This window comes from Homarus americanus, unplaced genomic scaffold (genome assembly GCF_018991925.1).
Source record: "Homarus americanus isolate GMGI-L3 unplaced genomic scaffold, GMGI_Hamer_2.0 scaffold56333, whole genome shotgun sequence".
In the NCBI taxonomy this organism is placed as follows: Eukaryota; Metazoa; Arthropoda; class Malacostraca; order Decapoda; family Nephropidae; genus Homarus; species Homarus americanus.
This window is the reverse complement of record NW_024734940.1, coordinates 11,654,824-11,681,556: the sequence shown is the minus strand read 5'-3', so window position 1 is coordinate 11,681,556 and position 26,733 is coordinate 11,654,824. Positions and strand designations below refer to the sequence as shown.

The following is a 26,733-nucleotide window of genomic DNA, read 5'->3' as shown; positions in this document are numbered from 1 at the left end:
GGTCAGAGCTTTCCACTTTACAGTATCTGTTTTGTTCTAATTTACGCTTATAAATAAGAATATTAACGAATATTATGTAGTGTTTATAATTATGTGTCGGTAATGTACTAAGCAAATTATGTAGTTTTCCAAATATCATACTAGTTATCAAAAATTGAAAGAACCCACAATTAGTTTGCAACAATAAAGAGAGTATTTCTAAAAATTGCTAAATTAACTAAATATAAAATAATGCAGAGCAAATTTTGATAACAAGCGGCTTACCACAAGTGACTGTTGTGGGAACGTAAAGGGATAAATATTCCACTTAATAACTTGTAATACCATACAATCATACACATATTCTGAACATGGACTGCGGGAAAAAAGAACATTTCTAATTTCCCAGGGAGGTGCAAGAGCACTCCCTGGCATGTGTGTAAACTCATGCCATTACAACTAGGCTAACATTCTACCTCCACTTAGTACTGTTATAATACAAATATAATTAAGGCGTATACATAAATTACGTATGTTGACTAGCTAATAAAATGTGCATGTGCCAAACCTAACTTATCCTAATCTAACTTAACTCAATCCGCTCTAACCTTAACAAACCTAATTTAATTTAACCTTCCCTAACATATCCTAAACTAATCCAGCCAAACCAACCTATTTGTACAGTACTAAGGTTTCTCATATTCATCACCCATTTATTTTAATAAGTTTTTGCTAATAGTCTCTAACGTAAACTCAATTTTGCAAAAAATGACTAAAGTTCCATTATATGAAATTTTTTTAATTCAAATTTAAGTAGTTAAGGTTAATTTCTTTAATATAATACGGTTCTGAATTAACTACATAATAATTATTGTATACATAAATAACAACAGTAATAATAATAAACATTATTTATATTATTGCCACCAACAGAATTTCATCTTTGCAATCAATAGTTTAAACAATTCTAAGACATTTTCTTTTATGACGTTTCCCTCGAAAATGACCTATATTATTATTAACCTTTTAATTAAAGTGATACTATTTAAATTCAAAGTCATTTAATTCCTGCATTTAATTTCCTTCAAGGTCATTTAAGTCCCGCGTTAACCTGTTTATTTACTGTTGATATAAGAAAACGGAACCTTTACATGGGGTAACTTATTTACTTTTTATTCCGGTTGTAGGACAGCAATTATTTTAAGTAAAGATATGTTTTTTTTGTATACCACGGAAATAAATTATAAAATAGGTTTTAATAGAGTTTTTTGTGTTGTTTGAAACGAATCTGACCTTCACTTCCACCATAAATGAGGCGTTATGGAGATATGACCCCCCCAAATACAAACATTGGTTGTTCAATATGGGCAGGGCTTTGAAGCATTGTGAAAATGTGAGGTAAAATATTAAAAAAGAACACCAAACAAACCTGACCTAACCTGTAAAAATCCTTAAACTATAAAAAGTTGACCTTTTTCGTGTTTTCGGTCTTTGTATATATTTGTTTTCGGTGTTCATGATGAGTCCCATGAACTCGAAAGTAATTCTCAACCTTTTTACAATTAAGGAAATAACAAAACAAATGGCGAAAATAGGGTTTAACTCCCCAACAATTAAACCCCAATACCATACCAAGATTATACAATTGTTTCATGAGCACCCAAAAACCTACCTAACTACATACTGTAAATTAGTAAACTACTGGACGGTAACTGCCAACCTAATACGTCAAATATACTCTTACAGTTGGTGCAGTGAGCCAATTTGAATTTTCTCTCTGACCATCTTTTGGGTAATCGAGGTTTGCTTTTGCAGTGAGGAAAAGATGCAAGAATAAAGTTACCAGATAAACCCACATTCTGATAACCAGTGATACCTGTACTGGTAATCGTTTCCTAATATACTGTTCTGGTATTCAAATTTTGTTTCTATTTCTGCTTAATTGATGTTTATTTCCATTACAGTACTGTTTTTATTGTAGGTATAAGATTTCTTGCCTCTTGTATACTGTACATCACCGTATTCAGTCCTGCCCACTTTTCCATGGTAATGATACTGTACCAGCTTGAAGTTTATGGTTACAATGTAGCTACAGTACTGCTGGAGGTTTATAGAACACAAGTTAAAGTACAGCTGCCCTAAATCCATCTAAGGTATACTGTACTCTATGTGTGACTAAAGCTGTTTTGTCATGTACGAACTCTATCTTACTTGATGTCTGAAAACCCCAGCTTGACTGATAGTTTGTATAAGGAATGTGATCATATTTTACCTTGCTTCATAATACATTAAGCTTGGCAGTTTGAGGGGCCAGTGTTCTACCTGTGTTTTAAGTGTAACCGATGAGTGGTGCGATTAACTCCAAGTCTGGATTAGAAAAACTCTTAAAACACACTGGTAAATAATTAAAGACAGTTAACCACTACAACAGGTACTCACAATGTGTTGAGAGATGGCAAAAAGTTTTAGAGGGTTAGAATTTTGATTATTACACGAGGCATACTGTAAATTTCTTAACATTGTTGGACACTGAAGCATACCATAGATTTTTAACATGGTAATAATGGTGGTGGACTATACAGCTAAACTACACAAAATTCAAGATAACTTTTGAAATAATCTCAAACTTCATGTCTGCTTAATTTAACTTCTCACTTTCTCCTCTTTAAATACTACCAAATAATTCTGATATCTGACTCAAATTCTTTATCTACCATACACTCAGTATTAACCTGACCCCCCCCCCCCCAACCCGAATTAATAATACGTACTGTACCAAGAGTTTTAAACATTCATACACAAGTAGCTGACATAATGTAATGTACTATACTCTTGTGCTTATTTCAGTCATAGTAATGTGATGTGTCTTTAATCTCACACAAGACACAAATTCCATTATATTTCCTCTAAACCTATATTTTTCTTTAACTTAGCTCATTTGTGGTTTGAATCGTAGTTTCGTCAATGTTCACAGAAAACCCTCAAGATTGGCAGAGAAGATAAATGTAGTCAACCAATAAAGTCTGATCTTTCTAACTCTTCCTCAGATTCAACTGGCAGGGCTGCCTCACTCGCATACAGGAGACACCTACCTTTGTGTCACTATGTCTCCAATTATAATCTTGTCCACCATTCTTGTTGTTCACCTCTACACAAACAGTAAATAAACAAGGTGACTCGAGAGCACCTCTGGTCCATAGCCGAGTTACTCATCCTGGTGGGTGTACATTTCCTCGCCGGTCTATGGAATACCGAGTTAGATTTATTAAATTTTGATAATACAGTAATGTCTTTATTTTGGAGGCGATGGAGCCTAGGTTAGGTTTATGATGAAAGTGACAAATTATCATAAAACCTGTACCCTCAATTCTCCCTCTCTCACACACTCTCTACCTCCACTGTAAATTCTTTTGCAAACATTCCATAGTTAACATTCCTCACAAGGTCTTCCTACAACTCTCATATACTTTTTCTAAAAACATAGCTTATATTTCTTCCCTCCTTGGTTCTCTCTATCACTGACACATAAATATTTGATCAATACATCTCTCAACCTTTATTGCAATTATTTTAACTGACTTTTTGTGTGGGGAGGTGAGCCACTCTTCCTCAAGTCCTGGGGTACAGAGGTTCTTGTACCAGGTATATGACCCAATAAGGACTTAAACACCAAGAACACTCAACTTTTATTTAGCATCTGTACACATAAACTATTAATTACAGGTATTTGTGTGGGAACGCTGGCAAAACTAAACTGCTAACAATTAATTTTTTTTCCTCAATGACTAACCCAAAAATAAAAACATTGGACCAATTTTTAAAGTTAAGTTTTATTTTCATGTGTGTGGACATAGCCTTCTTAATTAGAATTATGTACAACTTCATACACACCTCGTCGTCATCACAATACAGAACCATTGCACAACAAGGCTGGCCAGAGTCCGAGGCCCATCTTCCTGCAGCTACCACGTGCAGGACTTTTTTTAGCCTGACCAAAATTTGCTTCACTATTATGGGATCTTAGTCATAAATATCCTCCTTGTCTGCCACGTATCGGATGATGTCAGCCGGTCGTAAGAGTTTCTCTGCATCACCGTCTGGGATTTCAAAACCTGTCGGATGTAAAAAATTACTCGATTACTCTGAAAAAACTACATTTATTGACATTAATTCATACTAAAACACTCCCTTATATCTCAAAATAAAAGTTTGACAAATACATCAGGATAATAAGAAGTTGCCACTCATGTACACCCATAAAATATATTGAAATTTTCCTCTTATGTTCTCAGTTTTACTACATTTAAAGTCCACTATCAAGAAACAGTAAAACATTCAGAACCAGGAATAATGTGAGCTGGGTATACTGTACCGTCTCTCTCATAGGTCACACTGAATAGAAAAATGAAAGTTCTTGTCATTTTTTCTTTCCAGGTGAGGGAAACATAACTAATCAATAAAAATGGCCAAAAAATTAACAGTGGAGGAAAGAATCAATTTAGCATTCACGTATGGCGACCAGATCCATATTTTGGTGTTGACAAAGAGATTAACCTGTGTATAGGACCTGGCTTCCCACACACGAGTATTAAATCATCTCTTTCTTCTATGTTAATTTCTATGTCATCTATGCCTTAATAAATTTATTCTTAACTTTATTTTTTAACCTTCCCTTCATGATCAAAGATGTACTGAGAGCCTATATATATATATAACCATGACACAGGTACTTTGTCACATTCTGGAGACTGATGTAATGTTACTACTGTACTGAGATTCAGACTCTTGAACCTGAAGCAATATACCAATACATTATTCTGTCCATAAATGCTTCAGATTCATGAGTCAATCTCAGGATTCGTGGTTCAGGGAGAGAGGCAAACGAACTTTAGTAGTTGACTTTACTGTACCTAGTTTTCTCCTATTGACTGACTGCTGACAGAAATGGTTATCCACATAATCTTAGCTTCTTCATATGACAAACAGCTGAGAAAAATGGTTGCCAGAATAACTATTTAAAAATCTTTCTATTTTCTCTGACCAGCAGCTCCAACAGTATACCCCAGGGGAGCATTTATATACCTATACAATAAGATCAAAGAACTACAGCGGAACCTCTATTTAAAAGACGACATGGAGAAGAAAGTTTGTTATATCGAGGGTCCGCTAGATGTAAAACCCCCATCTAACGAACTATATAGAGAAGAAAATCCATTATATTGAGGGTCCACTAGATGTAAAACCCCCACAAGATGGATTATATGGAAAGAAGTCAATACACACCAAACTCGTCCTCCATGGCCATGATAACTTCCACGTGGTCTAGGGAATCAAGGCCCAGGTCTTGCATAAAGTGGGACTCGACTGTCAACTGAGACAAAGATAAATTAGTTATTATCTCCAAACTCTGACTTATATCATCTAAGAATACACTAAAATAAACTCAACTAAATAAAACTATATGTTAAACCATTAATCAAGGAAACTCACTAAAATTAATTATATGTGAGGCTATTATTTTATACACAAATAAACCTCAACTAATAAGACATACAGTATATCATGCAATTATATTTCAATTATGCCAAGGAAACTAATAAACCTCAACTAATAAGAATTATATATCATGCAATTATATTTCAATTATGCCAAGGAATCTATGATGTAATTATAATGTTTTTGGTAGTTTTAAAAAATAAGCGAGACATTATACCTTATCAGAGTTGACTTTATCGTAGAGCCTGAGGACTAGCAAGACTCTCTGCTGGATCATGTCGAGCGTCAGAGGTTCCTTGGCACTGTAACTACGAACGCTTCCTGAGGTCTGAAAGTAGAAAATCAAACTACAGTATTGAGAGGCTATAGTAAAATGACATTCAACATGGGGAAGGAGGGGGAGGGGTAGGAGAAAGAATTATGAGGAGAGAAAAGTGCCACAAGTGGACAGGAAATGCTGGGAGAGTCATTGACCCAGGTGGACAGAAAATGCTGGGAGAGTCATTGACCCAGGTGGACAGAAAATGCTGGGAGAGTCATTGACCCAGGTGGACAGAAAATGCTGAGAAGTCTAAAAGAGTTTTGCCATCATTACCTCCACCTCTTCACACAGAGGATTGTACAACTGGCAGATCTTCATCACCCTCTCTGTTATGTCCGTCTCTGTAACTCTTTGACCGTATCTACGTGGACATTGTCGTCTTATCTGCTTTTATTAAGAGACCTTGTTTTTATACATAATATATACACTAATATAATAAAGATATATTTAAATGCTCCCACAATACAAACTCAACCAGGTTATACACCGTTTACAAAATTCTGGGATAAAAACACATAGCAAGAAATTCCTGAACTGACTTTGTAAATTGAGTTAATTAAATACATACTGTATAGTTAATGATTTCTATTTACCATATCACCAATTATCAGCTTACTAGCCATCCTAACTAGCCAATACTGAGACAAACAATTAAAAATACAATACTGTACACTACTGAAATAAAAGGAAAAATAAACAATTATCTTGGTGTTAATAATTGAAAAACTCATCCAGTAAGGTTATAACAGATACCGAGTCATGAAGAAAAACACAATGTTGACTGAAGTACAACTGACACTGTAATGGTTCAAGCTATACAGAGAAGAACAAAACTGTCTAAACCAACTATAGGAGCCTTAATTAATACAGTATAAATATTCTGATTTTGGTGGAGTATTTCTTATTTTATTGTTGTTTATATTTTAAAATTTACCATCAGTTTTTAACATATGTACAGTGGAGGTAAATATTCTATTATTTAAACCCTTCACTTTGGGGATGCCATATTTAATGTTTAATTTCGTCGTTGCTAAATGATTTATTAAATTTAGAATGGAGTGCAAACACATGGGGATAATTCACAATAAAAAAAAAAATATTTATGGATTCACACCTTCATATTTGGGGATATTTCAATATTTCTTTCTGTGGATAATAATATTCATAAATCAAAGACAGTTTATAGAAAATCAACATTCATCTACCACCTTTTTTTGCTTAAAGTGATGATGCCATGTGAACGGCTCCTGCATATATTGTATCATTAATCCGAGATAACATGAACCGACCTAACAAGAAGAAATTACCTAATACCTTTTTAATCTACAATAGGCAAGTTAGGTTAGGTAGGGTAGGTTACGTAGATGATCTGTATGACGAAAAAGTATGAGACACAAAAATATAAAAATTAAAATTCCTAAACTTGTGGCTTCAAAAAAGGTGATTGAGGTGGGCACGAACGGTTACTCACAAGAGGAGGTGGGCACGAACGGTTACTCACAAGAGACTGATAATATATATAAGGGGAACACTTTCTTTACACATGAAATCCCCATAAATGATGAAGCTACTCACTCAAAAGTACTGTATCAATTTTTATCATTACAAATTTCTACCTAACCTAACCAATGTCTATCTAACCTAACCAATTTCTATCTAACTTAATCAATTTCTACCTAACCTAACCAATTTCTATCTAACCTAACCAATTTCTATCTAACTTAATCAATTTCTACATAACCTAACCAATTTCTACCTTACATAACCAATTTCTATCTAACCTAACCAATTTCTACCTAACCTAACCAATTTCTATCTAACCTAACCAATTTCTACCTTACATAACCAATTTCTACCTAACCTAACCAATTTCTACCTAACTAATCTAAAATATATATAACAAGTGGGTTCCTCTTCAATCTGATTCAGTATATACCGAGACTGTATTATACAAGACGACGTTACGGCTGGGATCAAGTTTAGGAAGTGGTCACATGAATTAAGTGAAACATTACACACATACACAGTGCATCACCGTGGTTTACTATTTACAATGAAAAAAAAATCGCAAAAAAACCCCCAAAATAATAATAAAAATTAATTCCTCGTCACTTTGCGGGATTTTCATGAGGTACGTAAACTATGTCTCCTACAGAAAAATCTCCTAAAATTCCTGGTTAATGTGTGATACCGTACTCTCCAAATGTTACTGCAGGAATAAACTATTTAGAAATGTAAAACTGAGTACTATATAGGTACTCAGTGGTTCATTGCTGCTAAAACAAATAAACTAATGAGTACTGTAAAAATGAGTACTATACAGGTACTTACTGGTTCATTACAACTAAAACACTGCAATTAATGAAATCTGTGCCACAAGAAATATGATTAATATTAAGTTAGTTTTAATGCTCTAAGACCCCCAGCTTTACCTCATGTGCTACAACAATATTTACTGATAATGTTGGTTCCTTAATGTTTAACTAAGACTCTAATAAAATACCACAGTGACCAAACCACAGCCTCTACCACATTAATGATAATAATACAATACTTATACTATCTTAATTAACAATAATAATACATATTTCATCATCAAAACGCATTAAATATAAAAGTATTTCATTATAATCACGCCGGCGAGGTTCAACATACCTGGTGCTGTACTGCTGTTAACAGGTTACTTCTACTCAATCTATCATTCCTCGCCTTCATACTGTACAGACATCCTACTGGTGTAACTCTGGGGATTCTTGCAGCCAATACGGAAGGTCTGATGAGAGCAGTAAAGAGCCGAGATCGAGTTAGTGAAGCCATTTTAGTGGTGGTGTACAGCTGCTGTGATGGTCCACCGCTGAGTGAGGCAGGAGACCCAACAGCTGCCTCCCTTAACACCAACCTGGCAGCCTCTCCCAGCTCCATGTCTTCATTCTGTAATAATAATAATATGTATTCAGTCAAATTATATCATACATGAAGGTATACTGTACATTTCAGCATTAATATACTCAATGCAGGCACACAATACAATGTAAGTTACATTGGTTGTGGAAATATACCGTAAAATGAAGTACTAACATGTAAATCAATACCACAGAATTTATTTTTTTTCGATACCACTTTTAATGACTACTGACTGTTGATATTGTACTGTGTTGAAGAAAAAGTCCAAAGTTACATTAATAACGTAAGGAAGTACAGTATATGCCTCAACTCTTTACCACTGGTGTAAGAACTTCCACTGTCGACATAGGAAACAATATACTGTACTTCTAGACTCAAAATAAACTGTATATCTGCATAGTTTATAATACAATACATTCCTATTATTGTAGTATGATAATTTTTCTAACTCAAAGGTTTTCTCATTACCTGTCAGGCTTTTACTACCTTAATCATACACCTGTTGTACTCACCATGTTAATAGTGTATATATCATAAATAAGTGTTGCTAATACTTCCTGTGCTTTCTTAAGTTAACATAAATATCATATGAGCTTTAGATGAACCTGTCCCATAGCCTGGCAACTTAGGCAAGTGCTTTATTTTACTTACTTCTACGGGACATTGTTGTATAGATAATTCATACGGAACATTAATTAAATGAAATATATATACAATTAAGCAAATGAAACACTCAAACTTATTAAGAACACATAATAATTGAACTATAGAATATGAAGCACATTTTATGATAGTTCCCCCGTCAATGTCGCGTAGTTTAGATTTTATTTAATAGATGGCGCTGATGTTAGTATGCACTATACTGTATTGTTTCCTATATAGTATATATCTACGTTATTTTCTTCTCGATATTATCAAGATTAATGTTAAACACCAACAATACTGTCTAAGTTCATCGTTTATATACCTGTAGTGTCTGGATATTATTTATATACCTCCACTGTCTAGGTACACTATACCTCCACTGTCTAGGTACACTATACCTTCACTGTCTAGGTACACTATACCTTCACTGTCTAGGTACACTATACCTTCACTGTCTAGGTATACCTGTGGAAATGGTATATCTACACGGACTATTTACCCAATACCTACATTGTCTATATGCAAGCTAAACTGTTTACCGGCATTGTCTCTATACATACTGAACCAATGACAAACTTTATGAGATAGTTTTACGGAATATCTGTCTATCTCTCTCGCTAATTCTCTCTCTGTGTGTTTCTCTCTCTCTTTATTCTGTCTATATATTTATCAACAACAGTGAATGTATGTAATGTATGAATGAGTTGTATGTAATGTATGAATGAGTTGTATGTAATGTATGAATGAGTTGTATGAGATGTATGAATGAGTTGTATGAGATGTATGTATGAAAAAGAGTTCTCACGTGTTTAACGATGAGAGAAGTTCATGCTTATTTTGTTCATCTTACAAGAAGTGAACTCCTACAAGACAGTGAATCTTCCTACAAGACAGTGAACCTTCCTACAAGACAGTGAACCTTCCTTCAAGACAGTGAGCCTTCCTACAAGACAGTGAACCTTCCTACAAGACAGTGAACCTTCCTACAAGACAGTGAACCTTCCTACAAGACAGTGAACCTTCCTACAAGACAGTGAACCTTCCTACAAGACAGTGAACCTTCCTACAAGACAGTGAACCTTCCTACAAGACAGTGAACCTTCCTACAAGACAGTGAACCTTCCTACAAGACAGACAGTGAACCTTCCTACAAGGACAGTGAACCTTCCTACAAGACAGTGAACCTTCCTACAAGACAGTGAACCTTCCTACAAGACAGTGAACCTTCCTACAAGACAGTGAGCCTCCTCAAGACAGTGAACCTTCCTAAGACAGTGAACCTTCCTTCAGTGAGACCTTCCTACAAGACAGTGAACCTTCCTACAAGACAGAAAGTGAACTTTCCTACAAGATACAGTGAACCTTCCTACAAGACAGTGAACCTTCCTACAAGACAGTGAACCTTCCTACAAGACAGTGAACCTTCCTACAAGACAGTGAACCTTCCTTCAAGACAGTGAACCTTCCTACAAGACAGTGAGCCTTCCTACAAGACAGTGAACCTTCCTACAAGACAGTGAACCTTCCTACAAGACAGTGAACCTTCCTACAAGACAGTGAACCTTCCTACAAGACAGTGAACCTTCCTACAGGACAGTGAACCTTCCTACAAGGCAGTGAACCTTCCTACAAGACAGTGAACCTTCCTACAAGACAGTGAACCTTCCTACAAGACAGTGAGCCCTCCTGCAAGACAGTGAACCTTCCTTCAAGACAGTGAACCTTCCTACAAGCATACACAGTGAACCTTCCTACAAGACAGTGAACCTTCCTACAAGACAGTGAACCTTCCTACAAGACAGTGAACCTTTCCTTCAAGATACACAGTGAACCTTCCTACAAGACAGTGAACCTTCCTACAAGACAGCCCTCCTGCAAGACAGTGAACCTTCCTTCAAGACAGTGAACCTTCCTACAAGACAGTGAGCCCTCCTGCAAGACAGTGAACCTTCCTTCAAGACAGTGAACCTTCCTACAAGACAGTGAGCCCTCCTGCAAGACAGTGAACCTTCCTTCAAGACAGTGAACCTTCCTACAAGACAGTGAGCCCTCCTGCAAGACAGTGAACCTTCCTACAAGACTGAGCCACTCAGTCTTTGAATATTCGTGCCGATCAAATATTTGTTCTAAACATTGTGATAATCTTCCTTCTCATCTTGTTCATCCGAAATTCAGAGTAAAATGTCTTCTTATTTGACTTACCTGGGAGTTCAACGCTTTTAAAATAAAATATACCCGTTTCAAACACCTGGAGATTATCTTTGAATATTCTTACTCATTTTTGGTATAGTTGTCATATGAAGGCGTAAGGGTGTGTCAGTACATTTGTTTTGGTATATAAAGGACAATTAAAATAGCTTGTTTATAAAATATTTATTTCAAAAGGTAACATATGTTTTCGCTTTAGTGCAAAAGGTTTTTGAGGGTCAGCAGTTTTAAACTTAACCATATTTCCTGCGACAACACTTAACTATAATTTTTCCCGTGACTACACGCTGTTACCTCGTATTCTGCCGGCTCTCCCCGTCACCCATACCACACACCCCTTCACACAATACTGAAGTGTAATCACAGACTGAATATCACACAGTCAAGGATAAATGTTATTTTTTAATACGTACTTTATTTTGTACATTATTTTGGGGATACTAGCTGGTGAAGCGAGGCTTGGAACACATGAGGTGACTAGGATAGCATAACTTGACCACAAAACATTAAGTAGCTGGCAGTATTTTTTTCATGTTTGAATTTATTTTTTGTAACTGTCCTTTAATTTATGAGGATATAAAAGACGGAATTAATGATATATATATATATATATATATATATATATATATATATATATATATATATATATATATATATATATATATATATATATACTAATAGTGAATGGTGTGGGTGGGTGGGTGAGGGCGTGAGTGAGAGCAACAGCAACAGCCTAGCCAACAACTCTAGGCTGGGCGGACAACCCCTTGAAACTAGTGAAGTTGTGCGTTAATACAGGTTGTACTCTGAGCAGTTACATCACCAACACTCGCTCACTAACCCTACTTGTAATCACACAGTCCTTGTACAAAGTTCTCACAGGTTCCGTAATATCTTGTATTGCGTCATTGCTGGAGGGTTTCAGCGGCTAATTTCTCCAGTGGGTCTTGATATGTATGGCTAAAGCCGCGAATCAATAACCAAATAATTTCAAGGGATCAACACTGCAAACATAATTATTCCAAGCTTATCAAAGAACGGAAATAATGAAGTATTAATAGTATTTGGAAAAGCGATAATTATTGATCAAACTTCCCTAGTCCAATGAATAAAATAACGTTGCTTCCCAAAATAAGCGACCATAGCCACGTGGACTATTCCCTGGGTGTCTGCCTCGACGCTTCCTTTGCCATTCAAGCATCTGCCCCAGTTTTCTCACACACTTCCCCTCTCTTATTACCAAGACGTAGGTTAGGTTAAGTTAGGTAAATTTGCGTCTCATGAAATATATTTAAATTAAGCAGCAATTACTTCCCTAAAGCTAGGATATTAAACTTAGGGCTATTAAAGGGTTAAAGATCGTGCAAGAAAACCCTGGATCTTGGTAAATGCCGAGACAGGAGACACAACACAGATTAAATCGATAAAGCCCAGGAATTTCTCAATGCTGGATCCGTCGAGTCAGTGTTACAGCTTAGGTGGTCAACGTGGATGCTGTTGTAACCACTATCATTCCATAAAATACTTCATCTAATACTCCCTTCATAAGCATGGAAGAATTATGTTCATAGCGTTCACAAAAGAAGGTTAATTTCCACAATCAATTACATTCCCATACTTCAATGACGGTCATATAATGTCAGCCATTCACCGAAAAACAAAACTAAACTGTATTGACTGGTTACCGCCCTACCAAAACCTTCAAAAATGTCTCTCAACATATTTTTACAACGTGTTTACAATTGTGGTCGTTTTTAATCTATCACCGTAAGTAAGTTTACAATACCATGAGTGTATAATGATGTTGAGAGTTGATGGTTTGTTGAGGACCCGCCTCCGTCCATCTTGGCCTCTCGTGGAAATATTCAATCTCCACTCATTGTGTGTGTGTGTGTGTGTGTGTGTGTGTGTGTGTGTGTGTGTCAGTTTTTCGTGTGTGTATCCATGAGCCTTCCATTCCTCTACAGTGTATGTATATGTAAATCACTTCTGTATGTGCATAAGTAGATACAACTGTAAACTAACCAATATGAGTCTTATACTAAACCGAATCACACGTCTCGCTTCAATTCTATTCTCATTTACTGTTTCCTATAACTACAGCAGTCTGGCTTACTAACACAGGTCGGCAGGTGATGGTGAAGAACAGAGACCCGTGAGTGTTCCCCTGTTATCTCAAGTCACAGATAAACACAGTCACGTTACTTCCCCTTTCATGGCTCTTGGTAGCAACATTATCAAGATCTAAGCCTGCTTTAGCAATGTGGGAGCGTGATTATAACACGATCAAGTATCAGGCACAACGTAAATGCTCGCAGTGACCACCCAAAAAAAAAAAAAAAATTCACAGGCATTCGCTGCCAAATGGGAGCTGCCACCCGTTCCACCTTCGTTGAGTGAGCGTTGAAAAATAAACTACCAAAAGTGAATATTCCTTCTCATCGTGACACATCTAAGCTAGAATCTTCAATACTGATGACATGTAGATTATACATATCCATAAAAATGACGGATATGGGAGCCTTAACGGCATAATAACAGCAAAAGAAGCAAGCTAAGACGGGGTAAGGTGCGGCTGCTGCTACAGTGCGCTTGGTAAACTCCTCTTACTGCATGGGTTATGTTATGGCGTTATAGTGGTGTTATTTTCTTCCTCTATATGCTCAAAATAATGTAAATTAGAAATAAGTCAGAGATCATGCCGCTAAAGGCTCTGAATCACTATATGCATATTGTTCGAGTATGTTTCTCCCCGAAATAAACACAATATTCTTAGCAGGTTACTACGCTTAGTTTCAACTCATCAATGTATGTTATATATTTTTCTTTGCATTTCATTTCTTTTATGTAAGTTATCTGACACAAAACTCTCGATGAAGTATTTTTTCACACGTTAACAATCACACGAGAAATTCGTTATTCTTAAATAGTAGAATACACGAAGTTGAAAGACCTACAAAATCTCTAGTTAAGTTTGGTTAATACTAGATAAACACACATACGCAAACACAAACATTCGTACAGACAGATTCACAAACAAATATCACACACATGACCGTATAGAGTAACACACAAACACATACACATACACACACACACACACCAAGATACATACAGACATTTCTCCATACAGACTCAAAATACACACGCACTTTTCTCTGTAAATTTCTATTCACACAATGAATCACAAACATTCATACAGATTCCTTAAAAAAAAATATATACTAGATATGACTTACTAACGTTTGATTATGATCAGTTTATTTGATTCATTATTTTTTTCTATTAAGATTTGAAGTATCAGTAAACAGGACCCGGAATCACAACAAAATATTTAAAGAATTTCATCCCCAATTATTAACAAAAAAAAATCAAGTGGTTAACGTTAGGATATCGGTATGTTAATCGTTTTAGTGGTTTAGGTTCCGATATCATAACGTTATCTACCATACAAGGCGGTTAACGTTAGGATATCGAACCGTTAATAGCAACAAGAAGATTGAAATACCAATAACTTAACAATGGAATCCTCGTCTTAACTCCCTATAACATAAACTTTAACATTTGCCAAACGTAAAAACAAGAATAGTGTTCGTTATCTAGGAGCTGTGGACCTACATTAACCTAGTATATACAATGAATAACGAACTGGTTTACAACGAAACTTTCCAAATAGTGTTTTTTTTTGGTTATCTTAGCTATTAATTAAAGCTTTCCGTACATTGTCACTGCCTAATATTATATACTGTTTTTTATATATATTTGGAGCCTTTCAGTGTTATCTGTACATGTTACTTAAAATTATCAAGTAATTATTTCAGGCACCACGTAGATTGGTTTGGGTATAATTCTCAAATATGTAAAGACCGCTTTGATAATTTAGTTACCTTATGATTTACAGCTAATTTAGGTAAAATCCCAATTTTTATCCCAATTTGAATTATTTAGATTATGCCCAGATAATTTAGGTAATACTTTGAATGTACATGTAATTTTATCTTGAATTATTTAATTGACGTGATAAATTATCCAACTGCTTTCTGGATTATCCCATTACCGGCTAGATTATTATTTTTTGATAACTAGGTTCATGATAATCCTCCCAAGCGGAATCTTTCAGCCTGTCGTCTTAATGTTAATACTATTTTGAGCCCATGGGTGGCAGCATCGACCGAAACCACTAAACAAAGCCGTGATTGATATATAAACCCCTGTTTTAGAATGAATTTAATCCTTTGAAGATGGTGGTTTTAACCCTTTGAGGACGATTGATAACCCTATCAGGACGATGGTTTTAACCCTTTGAGGACGATGGTTTTAACCCTCTGAAGATAATGGTTTTAACTCTTTAAAGGTGAATATTTAAATCTTTGAAGATGATGATTTAACCCATTTTAGAACGATACGATGGTTTAAGCCACCTTCTTTAGAGGGTTAAAGCATCATTTTCAAAGGTTAAACCCATTGTCCTTAAAGATGTTTTAAAGGTTATGCTGGAGTAACACCTATTTTAACACTTTTCAGTGTCGTAATGTTGAAAGATCAGATAATTTTAATGTTAAAGTGTGTTTACTCTCACTTTGGTTTGATTAACTGAAAGACGTGTTGCTGTTAGTTCTGTTAAGTAGATCCTCATCACAAATTGGGTTGATTTACTTGCTTCTGTTTGTGTTTCACTCTGATGCTTTTTTTTGTTTGTCACACGACGATACAGTAAGCTAACACTTATCTCAAGGCAAAATAAAAAGTAGATTCGTGTGGCTTCACTCGTGTGTGTGACGTGTGAGCAGATGTGGGGATGTTACCTCGGCAGCGTCGCCTCCTGTATAGGTCCCTGGTGTTGTTTCCTTGGCTGGCTGGCCACACTATGTGATGCACAAGCGTGGCTCAACACCTAGGCGTAACTTGGTCAAAATTGTAACTCACGATACATACAACTTCATGTGTCTTGTGGTCACTATTTTGTTACAGCCAGCATAACTGTGACGTCACTGCACGATTTCGTAGGCGGGCGGGGGCGTCTCACACTCTCTGGAGTTTGGGGAGTGGGTGGGCGTGGGTAGGAGGATGGCCAAGTGGTAGGGTGGCGGGTCACTGCCTGCATCAGTGGCAGGAGACGCCTGTGGCCTCTGATCAGTGAGTTCGTACGACCTCAGGACGCCGTTGAGGGTCCCTCGCGTGACGTGGGGGTGTGAGCGACCAACTCTCTCCGTGGCGCTTGTGGTCTGTCCATTGATGAGGAGATCAGGTGAGGACATTGAGACCCGCACGAGAGGGTAAGAGAGGTGTCGAGGCAAGCGGTTGTTGGTGAGTGTGGTGGAGGGGAACAGAGGTCGCCGGCGCGAGGGTGAGGCGGTTTCAGAGTCGAGAGTACAACCCCGGGCGTCGTCCTCCAGGTTGAGGCGGTGAAGGAGGATGGCGCGGGTCTTGGTGTGGAAGAGCGACACTGAAAAACACACCAAGAAGAGCAGGATGATGACGAACAAGATACCGATCAGCTCCCCGCGGTAGTTGGAGTTCTTGAGGTAGAGATGGGCGGGCACCAGCAACATGGTGATGACAATGAACGCCGTCCACAAGCACCAATTGATGCCGCCCATTCGGAAGAGGTTGAAGTTGTCGGGCATGCGGGAGTAGACGGAGGAATTGGCGGAGGTTCTGCGGGAGGAGGCGTGGGTGGAGGGGACGTTGAGGCGCGTAAGACACACCTCCTCCCCTGGCGTGGTAGAAGGCGTGGTGGTGTCCGCCAGGTGGACTCTGACGCTGTCATCCTCATCGTCAGTAGGAGGACGTGAGGCTGACCCCAGGCGACGACTGCTGCGTCCCTGGCCACACCGGCGACCATCCAGCTGCATCGATTCTATTCGCTGGAACCTGACGAAGAAACGACACCGTTACCATACATCTACCTGACAGCTTATATATCTATCCGTCCATCTATCTCTATATATCCACCCATGTGTGTGCGTGTGTGTGAGGGGGTAGTCATTGAAGCACAAGAGATACACACAACTCCTATACAGGTACACACGACCCCTACACAGGTACACACGACCCCTATACAGGTATACACGACCCTAAAACAGGTACACGCGACCCATATACAGGTACACACGACACTTACACAGGTACACACGACCTATAAACAGGTACACACGACCTATAAACAGGTACACACGACCTATAAACAGGTACACACGACACTTATACAGGTACACACGACCACTACACAGGTACACACAACCCCTATACATGTACACACGACCCTCATACAGATACACACGAATCCCTACCCAGGTACACACGAATCCCTACACAGGTACATACGACCTTTACATAGGTACACACGACCCCTCTGGACAGGTACACACGACCCATACACAGATACAGACGACCCCCTGTACCGTGTGTATTTATGTGTATGTGAGATATAAATATAGGGGGTGACTACGGGGACCCACCTGTGTACCTTTATGGGTGCAAGGGGGTGACTAGGACACCTGTGTGGGGTGACTGAGGACCCACCTGTGTACCTACGGGGACCACCTGTGTACGGGGGTGACTGGGAACACTGTGTACGGGGGTGACTACGGGGACCCACCTGTGTACAGGGGTGACTACGGGGACCCTGTGGGGGGTGACTACGGAGGGACGGGGGGTGACTGGGGACCCACCTGTGTATGGGGTAGGGGGTGACTGTGACGGGGACCCACCTGTGTACGGGGGACTAGGGACCCACCTGTGGGACCCACCTGTGTACGGGGGACTGGGACTACGGGACCACCTGTGTGGGGTGACTACCACCTGTGGGGTGACTACGGGGACCCACCTGTGTACGGGGGTGACTACGGGGACCCACCTGTGTACGGGGGTGACTACGGGGACCCACCTGTGTACGGGGGTGACTACGGGGACCCACCTGTGTACGGGGGTGACTACGGGGACCCACCTGTGTACGGGGGTGACCATAGGACAGTAGCGAGGTTTGAAGGGTGGCGAGGGCCGGGTGAGAGGGGACCGTCTCTGACCACAAACGTTTCTCTTGTCAATCCAGAAGTGCATGATGCTGTCTCCCTATGTGTACCTGGGGGAAGGGCGGGGGTTACTGGCTGATGGTGCACATACATACATACATACATACATACATACATATATACATACATACATACATACATACATAACATACATAACATACATCCATACATAAATTACATGCATTACATACAAACTTACATACATATATACATACATAACATACATACATACATACATACATACATACATATACATACATACATACATACATATATACATACCAGATATGAAAACGTAAGTACACTTACAAACATAATTGCACCACTCACACTTAAATATATACAAACACAAACAGATAAAACACACAAACACAGCATTAAACCCCACACACACACACACACACACTACCACACACACTACCACACACACACTAACACACACACACTAACACACACCCACACACACACACACACACTAACACACACACACACCCACTAACACACACACACACACACACACACACTAACACACACACCCACACACACACACCCACACACACACACACACAAACAAACACACCCACCCACACACACACCAACACACACACACCCACACACACACACACCAACAAACACACCCACCCACACACACACTAACACACACACACCACACACACACACACACTAACACACACACACACACACACACACACACACACACACACACACACACACACACACACACACACACACACACACACACACACTAACACACACACACACACACACACACACACACACACACACACACACACACACACACACACACACACACACACACACACACACACACACACACACACACACACACACACACACACTAACACACACACACACACACACACACACACACACCCACCCACACACTCACACACACACACACCCACACAGTCGCCACAGTGGCTCTCAACTCAAGGACATCTGACAGACAATTTGCCAAGACTTCCTCGCTGAGGGACACAGCGGCTGTAGTTGTTATGTCTGGCTGATCATTATCAATACATACACAGGCTCAAAAACAGCCATGTATATACACAGTGGTATACACACAACCATAAATACATACACATAAACGTACACAATCATATACACATACATGCATACAAACAGACGTATACATACACAAATACGGATATATACATCGACGTATACATATACATACAGTACACACAGCTCCCCGTCACCACCTACACGACTAACATTAAAGAGAATGAACCGTTCACAGCCACCCTGCCTAGCCCTGTCTGTACACACACACACGTACACAGACACACACACACACACACACACGGTAAACAATACTTATTACTGGACAAACAAATAACAACATGAAGCAAACAATTCGTGACAATCAGCCCAGGGGTCAAACAATCGTTCGTGGTGTAAACAAGTAATCAATAAATATATAATAAAACAACTGGAAACAAACAAGTTATCCAAGAAAGGAAACAGTGACCATCATCCCTAGAAGCAAACAGTCAAACACCAGACGGCAAACAGATATTCTTTAACCACAATACAATTAACGACAAATAACAAACAACTTTAACCACACAAACAACCACAATTGACAAACAAATTAACCACACGTAAACAAAACAATTAATTCACGTTACAATCCCAAACAATAATTGTCCAGTCAGACCATAAACTCACATTACCTTAACAACCTCGTACGATACTTTATTTATTTATCAAACTATTAAAATTAATTAATACTTGAACTATGTGTGTACCTGTCAAGTGTGTACATTATGAGGCAGTGTGCACATAGGAATTAGTGTGTACATAGGGATCAGGGTGTACATAGGAATTAGGGTGTACATAGGAATTAGGGTGTACATAGGAATCAGGGTGTACATAGGAATCAAGGTGTACATAGGAATCAAGGTGTACATATGAATCAAGGTGTACATAGGAATCAGTGTGTACATAGGAATCAGTGTGTACATAGGAATCAGTGTGTACATAGGAATCAGTGTGTGCATAGGAATCAGTGTGTACTTAGGAATCAGGGTGTACATAGGACTCAAGGTGTACATAGGAATCAAGGTGTACATAGGAATCAGTGTGTACATAGGAATCAGTGTGTGCATAGGAATCAGTGTGTACATGAATGATAATTTTACTGATTAAACTAAATATATATCAACGTGTGTCCATATATTAATAAAATTCAGGTAAATTTAGCTTCATATCATACACAGTGTTAAGAGTTGTTAAAATAAATTGTGAAAAAGAGGAATGGGATTTTTAAAACGTTCACTGTGTATAGGATATTGGCGTAGTTGTTGTTATAATGGCCTGTGTTTATATGGCGTCACTAATATGTGGAGTTATGGTATTACTGGACAGGTATTGATACGTGCGCCATCTCTAAGCTCCTGGGAAAGTACAACAAAATATCCTACATTGTTATGACCTTCACTAACCTACTTGTCGCTGTAGTACAAAATTCTAAAGGAAAATGGAAATATTTAATAGCTGGAACTTGACCTCTACAACAGATCAAATCAACAACTTACTTCATATTGTGGTGATATCTGAGGTTAATGAGGGTAGCATGACGACCCTCACCACTGGAGTCGCGTAGCACACATCCACCTCAGTGACTTTGGGGTTACAAGGTATTTTTCATCACACAAGCCCTACACACAGACATATTAAGTCTGCGGATTTCTCATCTTGACGTTTAACACTTCACATTATCCACAAGTTAATTTCACCTCCTGGATGTGTGTGTGAGTGTGTATGAGGAAGGAGACGGGGGCGGGAAGAGGAGGTGGAGGTGGTGAGGTGGTGGTCCCAAGAACTCCTGTTACGTTTTGTTGTGTTCACTCAGGGATTGCAGTGGCCGAGGTCCCCGTTGCTACTAGTCACGACCGCCTCTCACTTCTATTATTAACTCCTCTCTAATACTGGCGCCTCTGAAGACTGCCATCATTACAACTTACTCAAGATAATTAAATCTTTAATTAACATATCTAAGATGAGATTCATTTATGAGCGTTTTATTAAGTATGATGTAAATATAATTCGGCAACTCTACGTGCAGACAAATCAATGTTTGGAGAGCCACAACACTAGAGTTGTTCCCTCGCCGCATGAATTCATAGAAAACGTACGCCAATAGTTTTAAAAGAAAATGTAATAGAGTATAATATGGATGACTATAGTTTAAATCCAGCTATAGAGGAATACCTACCTTTACAACTTGGGGAAGTGAAGGCGGCCTAGTGCAGTACCGGCCACGTATAACAGGAGAAGTATTAGTCAGAGATATTCTGTTTGTCTCAACTCTTCATCTCTCTAGCTCCGTTCTTTCTCTGTCAGTTAGTCTGTCCTTCTCTATCTCCGTTTATCTCTCTATCTTTGTCTTTCTATCTCTATATTTCAGTCTATTCATATCTTGAAATTATCAGATTCTAAAATAAAAACTCCAACAGATAATGGACAAATATATTTAATCTATACCAACAGCTCTAGGAGTCACTACTTTCCTAACACTGAGCCGTAGTGACGCTGCTGTGATCATTGTTGGCATAATGGGTCGCTGTCATCTCCCCTAATGCGTTTTAAAGGGTCATATCAGGAGTTGACATGACAGTGTTTTTGGAAAGAGAGAGAGAGAGAGAGAGAGAGAGAGAGAGAGAGAGAGAGAGAGAGAGAGAGGCCGGCCTCACATAACCGACATGTCAAGGTATATTTAAGTCTCGCCAGCGTATCCCTGACTAAATCCACCGAGCCTCCTGGGAAGAAAAGAGAACAAACGCATATATCTTCGCTGACAGAAACTGCACGAGCATGAGGCTAACGTAATCCTGGAACACCTACACTGGATTAGCTTCGTTACCTTCATGGACGAGAGTGAAATACTAACGCTATTATTCTACAGCCACTAAGATAATGTCAAACGTAGTGATGACGGGAACAGAAAACACGCAAGGATATTCTTAAGACAAATCCATCAGGTACCTAAGCGATACTCACACCTGACAGACCGTCACGTACAGCCTAAAGTAATAAATTGTCTTTTATTTCATGGTAACAGCTTGATGGACAGTACTGATGATAAGACACTTGATCGACATTGCTTCAGCCGCCACAATAACATCTTGTACAAAATCATTATTAAAAAACTCTCTCCAATGCAACGCGTCACCGAAGACTTCACCAACACACTGGTTTAATGCTTAAGAAAAATATTACCATAAAATCCTCAGAAAGTCTCTTAAAACGCCCCAGGAGGTTTAAAACCATAAACGAAATTTCACCCAAAGTTTTAAAATCACGAAATTTAACCCCAAAGTCTTAATACTATAAAAAAACATTCTTAAAGTAATTTTAATAGAACAGATGGAATTCAGGGGATACGGATTACTTTAAAATATCTTCCAGAAAGTACTCAACGCATTTCAACAAACACTGAAAGAGTAAAATTCAGAATTAGTTGAGTCAGGGGGTGGGGAGATGGCCCGGGGTGACTTGTGTGTTTATAAGGCTCCTCCTCTCATTGCTTGGGTCACCGCCGACTGTGTCTTGACTCTTACTGGTGAACCTTATAATGGAAACCTGATACCCCCCACTGTCTCCTGCCCTCACCAACCACCCACACCCAGTACCTCAACGATGTCCCCCCCCACATCCACCCACACTCATACACTCCCACCAAAACACACACCCATCAGTCCCACCTATCCACACACCCACCCTCACACAATCCCACCCAAACACACGCTCACCCACACCTCTGATCATACTCCGATACACACATCCGCCCAAACACCCTCACACACTCCCACCCATCCACACACCCACCCTCACACACACCTACTCACATACACTCACCCACACATCAGATCAAACTCCCACCCGCACACATACGCCCACTCCCCCACATGATTCTAACCCACACACCCATAATTTGCTACACTCTAACACCTCCAGTTACACCCTAATACACTCAGTCACACCATAATGCATCCAATTACACCATACTACACCCAGCCACACCCTCCTTCACCCAACCACACCATACTACACCCAACCACACCTTTATACACCCAGATACACCTTTATACACCCAGCCACACCCTCCTACACCCTACAGGTCCAGGGTGTAGTTCACTGAGACACCCTACTGCTTCAACGACCCGCCCCTCACCGTGTCGCTTGCCCTCAGGTTAATTGAGTCATTTTAGTCCTTGTTTCGAACCCTCGTTAACTCGTGTTCACCTGGACCACCTGTGTGTGTGTCTCTTTCTGCTCAAGGAACTAGGGGCGCTTTGAGCTAGGGTTTGGTACACACACACACACACACACACACACACACACACATTGAAGTCTGGTGTTCCTTGAGGCGTCTTTACTCCCATACGTCGTCAAGAGCTGTCTACTGACGGGCCTGCTGACGGGGACGTGTTAAATTGACGAGGGTAACTATAAATGCTCCTTCCTCACTCCCATACTTCGTCAGTAGACGTGTGTGTGTAGGGGCATGTGTGGAGGCATGTGTGGAGGCGTGTGTGGAGACGTGTGTGTAGGCGTGTGTAGGCGTGTGTAGGCGTATGTGGATGCGTGTGTGTAGGTGTGTGCAGGGATGTGAGCGAGGGAGGTAGGGTCAGGGTGTGGTCAGGGTCTTATGTGTGTTGGGTCAGTCCCGGAACAAATCTCTGAACATAAACACAGCTTTATGCACTGAAACACAAGACCAGTTGTAATGGTGCCACCCAGGGCCCCACCCCACGCCCCGCCGCCCACATCATACCCAAACTCTGCCACCCCACGCCCTGCCGCCCACATCATACCCAAACTCTGCCACCCCACGCCCTGCTGCCCACATCATACCCAGGCCTGTCATTCCCTATCCCGCCACCCACACCACACCCCAGGCCCTGCCACCCCACGCCCCGCCGCCCACATCACACCCCAGGCCCTGCCATCTCCCGCCCCGCCGCCCACACCACACCCCAGGCCCTGCCACCTCCACGCCCTGCCGCCCACACCACACCCCAGGCTCTGCCACCTCCCGCCCTGCCGCCCACACCACACCCTGCTGCCTACACCCATATCCCACTACCTACACCACATCCCAACCCTGCTGCCTACACCATATCCCATTACCTACACCACATCCCAACCCTGCCACCCCTAATATAGTCCCTATTTAATACCTCACTACATTCTCTATTCAACATAACCCCTATTTAATTCCCCATTATAGTAGCCGCTATTATATTCACTATTTAATACAACCCTATAATATTATAAGCCCCTAACATACACCTATCTAATGTAACCCCAATTTTAATCCCCTATTATATCCTACAATATTAGCACCCTTCACCTGAGTGTCTGGCCCATCAGAGCTCTGCCAATCAGGTTTGTTTACAGAACGAACTAAACTAAACTATAAGATAAGGTATAGTGGCCTTATAGGGGTGGGGTAGGTCGTGACTCATACCTACCACCAACACCACGCTACCACCCCGCCCTACCACCAACACCACGCTACCACCTCCGCCCCTACCACAAGCTTTATGGTCTCTGTCTTAGTGGGCGGGAGAGGGTGGGGATGGGGTTGGTGGGTGGGTATTGGGCACTGCCTCACATTTAGTCCTCCAACACCTCCCCTGGCACCCCTCCCAGTGCCCCAGATACCTCCCTGGGCACCCCTCCAGTGCCCCAGACACCTCCCTGGGAACCCCTCCCAGTGCCCCAGACACCCTCCCTGGGCACCCCCTCCCAGTGCCCCAGACACCTTCCTGGGCACCCTCCCAGTGCCCCAGACACCTCCCCTGGGCACCCTCCCAGTGCCCCAGACACCCTTCCCTGGGCACCCCTCCCAGTGCCCCAGACACCCCTTCCCTGGGCACCCTCCCAGTGCCCCAGACACCTCCCTGGGCACCCTCCCAGTGCCCCAGACACCCTTCCCTGGGCACCCCCTCCCAGTGCCCCAGACACCCTTCCCTGGGCACCCCTCCCAGTGCCCCTGACACCCTCCCTGGGAACCCTCCCAGTGCCCCAGACACCTCCCCTGGGCACCCTCCCAGTGCCCCTGACACCCTTCCTGAGCACCCTCCCAGTGCCCCAGACACCCTCCCCTGGGAACCCTCCCAGTGCCCCAGACACCTCCTGGGCACCCCTCCCAGTGCCCCAGACACCTCCCTGGGCACCCCCTCCCAGTGCCCCAGACACCTCCCCTGGGCACCCCCTCCCAGTGCCCCTGACACCCCTCCCCTGGGCACCCCTCCCAGTGCCCCAGACACCTCCCAGTGCCCCAGACACCCCTCCCAGTGCCCCAGACACCTCCCTGGGCACCCCTCCCAGTGCCCCAGACACCCCTCCCCTGGGCACCCCTCCCAGTGCCCTGACACCTCCTGCACCTCCTCCCAGTGCCCCAGACACCTCCTGGGCACCCCTCCCAGTGCCCCAGATGACTTACATTATAAAACCTTTAATTAAATTACCAGCTCGAGGGAAAAATTTTTAGTAAGCCATAAAGCCGTGAGAGAGCCCCAGGGGCCGAGTGTCAATTAGCGGCCCCCAGCCAGCCTCTACAGGTCGAGCTGAACACCAAAGACATAACAGCACAGTATAACAACATAAATACTGACATTATGATAAAGAGATTAAGTTTAACCTAACCTAACCTTACCTAACATAACTTAACGTAACACCAAAGGTAATATAGGCTGGGGTGGCGGTCCTTCAGGTGATCCATCATCAAATTACAAACCTCATAATATTATCGTAAGGCAGAGGAGGATTACTTAACGTACACACAGTCAAAAAAGTATCTATACGGTGGTGAACGATGAATTTCAAAATGAACATTGTGACTCTTGTTGTCTCGGTAGGGTTGTCAGAATCTTTCGTCCATTGTGTTATATTGTCTCACACTAATTGGTTAAGATACTCTTTTGGGAGCGAGTTTACCTGATACCTGTAGGGGGACGATTGAGACTCACGGATCAATTAGAGCACTGAGACGTGGGCCTGGGGTACCTGGACCACTCGTGAGGGGGAGTAAGAGGGGGAGGTATGGTGAGGAGGGGTGGGAGGGAAGTATGGTGAGGTGGGGGA

At 40.9% G+C, this 26,733-nt stretch overlaps 2 protein-coding genes across 3 annotated transcripts; both read right to left on the bottom strand.

Moving 5' to 3' along the window:
- Nucleotides 1–3,653: 3,653 nt before the first annotated feature.
- LOC121870658 (acyl carrier protein, mitochondrial-like) lies at nucleotides 3,654–8,722 on the bottom strand. Its single transcript, XM_042372542.1, has 4 exons — nucleotides 8,453–8,722; nucleotides 5,693–5,803; nucleotides 5,263–5,350; nucleotides 3,654–4,091 (listed from the first exon to the last, which is right to left on the bottom strand). Exons 1-4 carry the CDS (start codon nucleotides 8,717–8,719, stop codon nucleotides 4,000–4,002), a joined length of 558 nt encoding a protein of 185 aa, XP_042228476.1. The 5' UTR covers nucleotides 8,720–8,722; the 3' UTR covers nucleotides 3,654–3,999.
- Nucleotides 8,723–12,209: 3,487 nt separating this feature from the next.
- Nucleotides 12,210–21,517, bottom strand: LOC121870657. 2 transcript variants are annotated; one of them, XM_042372540.1, is made up of 3 exons: nucleotides 21,174–21,517; nucleotides 18,504–18,638; nucleotides 12,210–17,428 (listed from the first exon to the last, which is right to left on the bottom strand). In XM_042372540.1, the coding sequence occupies exons 2-3, from the start codon at nucleotides 18,614–18,616 to the stop codon at nucleotides 16,543–16,545; spliced, it is 999 nt and encodes a 332-aa protein (XP_042228474.1). In that variant the 5' UTR covers nucleotides 18,617–18,638; nucleotides 21,174–21,517; the 3' UTR covers nucleotides 12,210–16,542. The 2 variants fall into 2 exon arrangements, with proteins under 2 accessions (XP_042228474.1, XP_042228475.1); XM_042372541.1 differs by lacking the exon at nucleotides 18,504–18,638.
- Between the last annotated feature and the right edge of the window lie 5,216 nt (nucleotides 21,518–26,733).

What these genes read in the sequence shown, in the direction of transcription:
- LOC121870657 (XM_042372540.1), bottom strand. Translation starts at nt 18,616, where the DNA reads ATGCACTTCTGGATTGACAAGAGAAACGTTTGTGGTCAGAGACGGTCC. An exon ending in ATGGTCACCCCCGTACACAG is followed by an intron (nt 17,429 to 18,503) that starts GTGGGTCCCCGT and finishes TTTCTTCGTCAG; the next exon opens with GTTCCAGCGAATAGAATCGA.
- LOC121870658 (XM_042372542.1), bottom strand. Translation starts at nt 8,719, where the DNA reads ATGGAGCTGGGAGAGGCTGCCAGGTTGGTGTTAAGGGAGGCAGCTGTT. An exon ending in ATAAAGTCAACTCTGATAAG is followed by an intron (nt 5,351 to 5,692) that starts GTATAATGTCTC and finishes TCTTTGTCTCAG; the next exon opens with TTGACAGTCGAGTCCCACTT. An exon ending in GGCCATGGAGGACGAGTTTG is followed by an intron (nt 4,092 to 5,262) that starts GTGTGTATTGAC and finishes TACATCCGACAG; the next exon opens with GTTTTGAAATCCCAGACGGT.